The sequence below is a fragment of the Arachis duranensis genome, chromosome 1 (genome assembly GCF_000817695.3).
Source record: "Arachis duranensis cultivar V14167 chromosome 1, aradu.V14167.gnm2.J7QH, whole genome shotgun sequence".
NCBI lineage: Eukaryota > Viridiplantae > Streptophyta > Magnoliopsida > Fabales > Fabaceae > Arachis > Arachis duranensis.
This window is the reverse complement of record NC_029772.3, coordinates 6,394,068-6,400,709: the sequence shown is the minus strand read 5'-3', so window position 1 is coordinate 6,400,709 and position 6,642 is coordinate 6,394,068. Positions and strand designations below refer to the sequence as shown.

The window sequence follows — 6,642 nt, the reverse complement described above, 5'->3', positions numbered from 1 at the left end:
TATTATTGCATATTCAGTTTTCAGTTTTCAGTTTTCTGTATTATCTTTCTGTGCTTTAGTTTTAATGAAAAATGCATATAAGTGAGGCATTGAGAAAAAAAAAAAGGCAAAGAGAGAACACTTATTGAGAAATTATGGAGAAAAGTCAAAATTTATTTTTAATATCTTTCAATTGTTTTTCTGTTTTGTGTCATGTATATGTGAGATATTCCTTGTTATGTTAGGTGAGCATTTAGTGTGTTGTAAATTTAGAGAGTGAACCTAGCTAAGTCAAGTTTGGGTTGAAACTTGATTTGTTCTGGATAGGATTAGGTTGAATTTTTGAGAATTGGTATTTGTAACATATGAAAAGATAGTGAAAATTCCGCCTTGTGGTGGAGACTGAATGTAGGCTTTATTGTACAAGGTAGTTAAATCAGGATACCTGACTGTGTCATCTTTTCTTTTCACCTCTGTTTCAGTTTTTATTTTTTGAGACAAAATGAAATTGTCTCTGCATCATCCATCACGCAATTAAAAAGCTCAGTTTCAGTTTGTGTTTTGAGAAGCTATCAATCAAGATTTAAAAAAAAAAAATCATAGATTCAACTCTCTTCTTTAGGTCATTCAGAAACTTCAAAAAGTCATGTCTATGTTGTAGTTATTTAACCTGAAATTAACTCGTGATCTATTAAAGGCTTGTTCAATTTAGATGCTTGAGTTTGATATCCTAAGACAATTTTTTTTATCTCTAGTTAGAGTTGAAATTTTGTATCAAATTGCCATATCGTGGTTCTGCTAGTGGAATGAGCTATGAAGTCCGAAAAGATAGGAAAGAGTTTCTATGCATTTGCAGTAGCAAAATTAAAATTGACCAAGTTGGACTTCTTAAAGATGTTAGTGATTTTGTTTATTCAAAGGCAGTTCAGTTTTTCCTAGAACTGAAATCAAATGAAAATAAATATCCTTCAGCTTTGGATCCTGTGGAAGGTATTATCATTTACTATTTTGGGTTTTAAAAAACTATTTGAATTTGATCATTTTTCCACTTGTATAACAAATAAATCATGTGTAGTTGAAAATTGGAAGAAAAAAAGAATAATGAAAAGGAAGAAAAAATCATGTAAATTTCTCTTGTCAATACCATCAATTCGACTTGGCTTTTGGGCATCTTAAATTGAAAAAGCATGAAAGATGGCTGAATTATAGAAGCCATTTGTTTGCCAATTGATTTTTAAAACAGCTGTGACCTGCAAGCTGTAATGCTGATAGTTTAGACTTGAGGCTGTTTTTCATACTCATTTGGGTGTAGAAACATGAACATTGTTATCTTGTAACATTTGGGCAAACTGTGCTGGTTATAAAACCTAGACTTAATGGAGTATCACTTTAAATTTGTTTCATATCTTAAGCTGAGAGATGTGGTACTTGTAGCAACATACCACAAATGGACTAAGTTGTTAGAAAAGATGTCTCAGAATCAATGTCATGGGTGTATAAAATTGGAAGAGCACCTAAAGTCAGCTAAAGAGATGAAGAAGCACAAAAAAGAAGTACATGCTCTTCAGTTTCAAATTTCTGATGATGCACTTCAACAGATGCCTGACTTTCAGGGCCAGGTAAATTAAATAATTTCTTTAGGATTCATTGAAGTTAGTATACTGTAAAGTGAGAAATTAAGGTTTATTCACTGTTGGATTATTTGGTGAGACCTACATAGAATAGAAGTTATTGATATAAGGATTAATAACCCTTCACTTGCTACTTACTAAGAGGATGATAATCTTTGTTTTTTGTGCTCAATCTTATGGTTATCTTGGTCTGTACTGTACTCTTTGTCCAGATAGATGTGCGGAAGGAAATTGGATATATTGATAAAGACCTTGTTGTTCAAATGAAAGGACGTGTTGCCTGTGGGATGAATTCTGGGGAGGAGTTGATTTGCACTGATTACTTGTTTGAGAACCAACTGAATGATGATCTTGAACCAGAAGAAGCGGTGGCATTAATAGGTAAGCAGGACTTTCCTAAGCTGTAAGAGGTAAACAGCTTCTTCATCATTAATCTTATCTCAGGACAAGACACATGCATACATAATTAAGAAGAAGAATGTTGGTAGAGTTTTGTGATGAGGCATTACGATTAAAAATGATGAAGCAGCTTCAATTTTACTTTGACTTCTTATAGACGGGTATTTATAAATGCTAAGTATAGTTGTCAGCATCAAATCCATCATCGAACCGATAAGGTTATTAAGTCATTGGATTAACTGGTTAAACCGATAGAACCGATTTTATGTAAATAAAAAATAAAAAATAGTAAAAAATTTTAATTTTATTTGGAAAACAATTGTATTTATTGACGATGACAAATATGTGATTGGGTTATGTTTGATTGTTGTATTAGTTGTGCAGCCCCAAAAGTCATTGGTCCATCCCAAACAATAGAACCACAAGGCCAAAAAATCCGCAAGCCCAATAAGAAGAACAATATGTAGATAGAGTTGCTAAAAAGGACCAAGCCCACAAGCCTCAAACAAAAACTCCATCAGCTGCAATGTTAAACACTTAGGGTAAAAGTTCAGAAAGGAAAATGGAGTTCACTTCTCAATCTATCATCCAAGAAGAAAGAGAAAAAAAAATCATATTTATTAAAATATTTTTATATTGTGTAATATTGTATGTATTTATTAAAAAATAATATTAATAAATATCATATTATCATATTATCATATCAAAATAATTATATTTTAATTAATATTAATAATTATGAATAATAAAAAATATAATTAATTTAAATATAAGTGAATATAAAATTAACTAATATTTAAAAAAATAGTATAATTTTATTATATAATTAATAAGTAACATATAAAATAATAATGAATAATATAGTTTGATAGCAAGAAAAATATGTAGTACAAGGAGGAGATCCAAATTTAAATCACATCTTCATCAATTTTAATTTTTTTTCTCAAGTAATTTGGTTGAATCGATTTTCACTTATTTTGATCCGTTCTTATCGGTTCTGATCTTTAATCGGTCTTTAGATTTGATTGGACCGATAATCTTTATCTTTATTTCTATTATTTTTTTGGTTTTTGGGTTAGTGTCTTAGTGAGCTTCGAATAATGAGGCGCAGTATTAGCCTGCTCTCTCAGACACAGGTTGCTGCTTTGTTAGTGGGTTTTCTTCAAAATTTTATTTTGACCCTTTCTAGTAGTAAATATGATAAATAGTCTTTCAAGTGAGATGAATTTCATTTCTTCTCCTTTTCTTGTGTTGATGGGCCCTCCATTCATTGCTTTTGAAGCTGAGAATAAATAAATCAAAATGACAAGGATTATAAAAGGTTCACACAACTAATTAAGTGATGGGCCTAAACATTGCTTGAATGCTGGTTAAGTTATAAATAAAAAAAACATTGAGACCTAGACTAAAAAACCCACATCCATGAAATGAAAGGATGAATACCATCGTTGGATCCGAGAGTCATTCATCGCCGCTGCTCTTCGGAAAAATATGGATGGTTGTTCCGGCCTAGCTAATCCACATATGGATACTCTTCGGAGAAATATGAAATCACTAAAGTAGAATGCAAAAATGTTTTTATCCATCCAAATGATTAAATTAGTTATGCTAAAATGCATATTTCTCTAGTTATTCATTAAAAAATTGAAAAAAATATGTTTGTAGATTGATATTAGTTATTTAGTTTTACTTTATGGTTATGATATTATGATTGTTAATAAGATTCTTTTTGTGAAAGTCACTCCAACTTAACAAAACTATTTAAAAATCTCTCACTTGATAATCCTTTTTTTTGTAAGTGTAAGGGCCACTAGGCCCAAACAAAAAAAACCTACAGAACTAAAGGTTTTTTTTTTGGAGGGGAGGGGAAGAATCCCTTTTGCATCATCTCTCATTAAACGAATAAATAATCATTTGTACCCATGAAAGATGAATACACTGACATTTGTACTCATGATAGCTCGAAACTAAACTTATACACATGATAGATGTCCTCCGTGTGACAAAAGTATCCTGACTTGAATCTGAGCTTGGTTCGTGGGTTTCCGAACCTACGTGGCACTCCTTCCCTTATCTTCAACCCCTCTCTCTCTCACTCACACACACACTCTCTCTCTTTCTTCACTCCCCAATACCCAAGAAGAAGAAAGATCAGACATTTTCCCTTGTTGAATTCACTGCCGCCAAAACCGACTACCAAGATCCCATCGTGCTCCCCACCTGTCCGCGCCAGCACACTGCCAAGGAGCTCGACCGCGACCGCAACCGTCTTGGCGGCGGCTTCAGGTACTACGGCGGTGACCGCGCCAACAGAAGCTCCGGTGGTGGTGATGATTCCTCCAATTCGATTCCAACGGCGGTTCTGGTGGTCTTGGGTTTGAAAGAAAGAGGAAGGTAGGGTTTGGGTCTAGCGGCGGCGCAAATTCTGATAATTGGAACATGAAAAAGGTTGAATTTAACAGTGGAAGTGAGAGGAGTGAGGGTGGTGGTGGGAGACCTAGGCTTATTTTGCAACCTCGTACAACGTCTGTGAACAATGAGAGCCAGGAGGGTGCTGGTAATGGTGATGGTAATGTGGTGAAACCAAAGGGTCCAAGCCCATTCGGCGAGGTGAGACCGAGGGAGGAGGTGCTGGCGGAGAAGGGGCAGGATTGGAAGAAGATTGATGAGCAGCTTGAGAGCATGAAGATTAAGGAGGCTACTGAGAAAAAAGAGAGTTTTAGAAAGAGGGGTTTTGGTTCTGGCAATGGACGTGATTCACCAAAATAATCAAACCCCCCAACAATACCTTACACCCTCTCTCCCCAACTCAAACCTTAACCAACAAATACAATAGCGGCAACCACCACCAGTGTTAGAGGAAGAGTCTGTGAAAGAGGTCCTATCAGAAACACCCATTGCCAAACGAAATCAAGTTCCAATTTTAAAGTCAGAATCGGACACCCTTCTTCCTCCTCTTCAAAACCCTAATGACAAAATCGAATAGACTTTGCACCTAGTAAAGTTTTCTTTTTTTTTTTTTGAGAAATGCTGGTTTAATATTTGATAAATTAAAAATATTATTCTAACTATTTTGTTAATTTATACGCTAATAATAATACCTAAAGGTGAGGAGACCAAGTCAGCCTAACCCTCAAGTCAGTCTAACCCTCATTGAATTTTGTGGTAAAGAGACGAAGAAGCACAAAAAAGAAGTACATGCTCTTCAGTTTCAAATTTCTGATGATGCACTTCAAAAGATGCCTGACTTTCAGGGCCAGGTAAATTAAATAATTTCTTTAGTATTCATTGAAGTTAATATACTGTAAATTGAGAAATTAAGATTTATTCGCTTTTGGATTATTTGGTGAGACCTACATAGAATAGAAGTTATTGATATAAGGATTAATAACCCTTCACTTGCTACTTAAAGTGGATGATAATCCTTGTTTTTTGTTCTCAATCTTATGGTTACCTTGGTTTGTACTGTACTCTTTGTCCAGATAGATGTGCCGAAGAAAATTGGATATATTGATAAAGACCTTGTTGTTCAAATGAAATGGCGTGTTGCCTGTGGGATGAATTCTGGGAAGGAGTTGATTTGCACTGATTGCTTGTTTGAGAACCAACTGGATGATGATCTTGAACTAGAAGAAACGATGGCATTAATAGGTAAGCAGGACTATCCTAAGCTGTAAGAGGTAAGCAGCTTCTTTATCATTAATCTTATCTTAGGACAAGACACATGCATACATAATTAAGAAGAAGAATGTTGGTAGAGTTTTGTGACAAGGCATTGCGATTAAAAATGATGAAGCAGCTTCACTTCCACTTTGGCTCTATAGGGTATTTATAGGTGCTAAGTATAGTTATCAGAATCAAATCGATCATCGAATCAATAAGGTTATTAAGTCATTGAATTAACTGGTTAAACTGATAGAACCGATTTTATGTAAATAAAAAATATAAAATAGTCAAAAATCTAAAATTAAAATTAAAAATATATATTTTTACTAATATTTTAAAAATATTCAAATTTCAACAAATTATAATTAACAAATTATATTATAATCAACAAATTATAATTCGGTTATCATTAAATAAGTATATAAAATATTAATATTTTTCATAAAAAATAATTTTTAATTTTATTTGAAAAACAATTGTATTTATTGATGATGACAAATATGTGATTGGGTTATGTTTGATTGTTGTATTAGTTGTGCAGGCCCAAAAGTCATTGGTGCATCCCAAACAATAGATTACGTTGAATTTTATGGTAATAATATTACAATAGAGTCCACACACCTTACTTTTTCAGATCATAGTAATGACATAATACATCCAGGATTACGTAAATTAAATTATCATAAAAAATATTTTATATATTTTAAAAGTTAATTATTAATTATTATATATTTATAAATTAGTTAATAATTTTTTATATTTAAGATAATTAAATACTAATTCTGTGACTTTTAATTTTAATTAGCATATATAATATATAAAATATTTTTTCAATATTTTTGTGCCATGTCCGTGCATCGTACGAGTCGATGCACTAGTTTCATTAAATTTTGTGATAACAATATTACAATAGAGTCCACACACCTTACTTTTTCATATCATAGTAATGAAATAATACATCCGGGGT

At 32.7% G+C, this 6,642-nt stretch overlaps 1 protein-coding gene and 1 pseudogene across 1 annotated transcript; both read left to right on the top strand.

The window, feature by feature from the left end:
* Nucleotides 1–1,213: 1,213 nt before the first annotated feature.
* LOC110278009 (DExH-box ATP-dependent RNA helicase DExH11-like) lies at nt 1,214–2,571 on the top strand. The gene is made up of 3 exons (XM_021135795.2): nt 1,214–1,598; nt 1,823–1,991; nt 2,386–2,571. Exons 1-3 carry the CDS (start codon nt 1,356–1,358, stop codon nt 2,424–2,426), a joined length of 453 nt encoding a protein of 150 aa, XP_020991454.1. The 5' UTR covers nt 1,214–1,355; the 3' UTR covers nt 2,427–2,571.
* A 1,419-nt stretch (nt 2,572–3,990) lies between these two features.
* LOC107474557 (eukaryotic translation initiation factor 4B3-like) lies at nt 3,991–4,913 on the top strand (annotated as a pseudogene).
* Nucleotides 4,914–6,642: the final 1,729 nt, after the last annotated feature.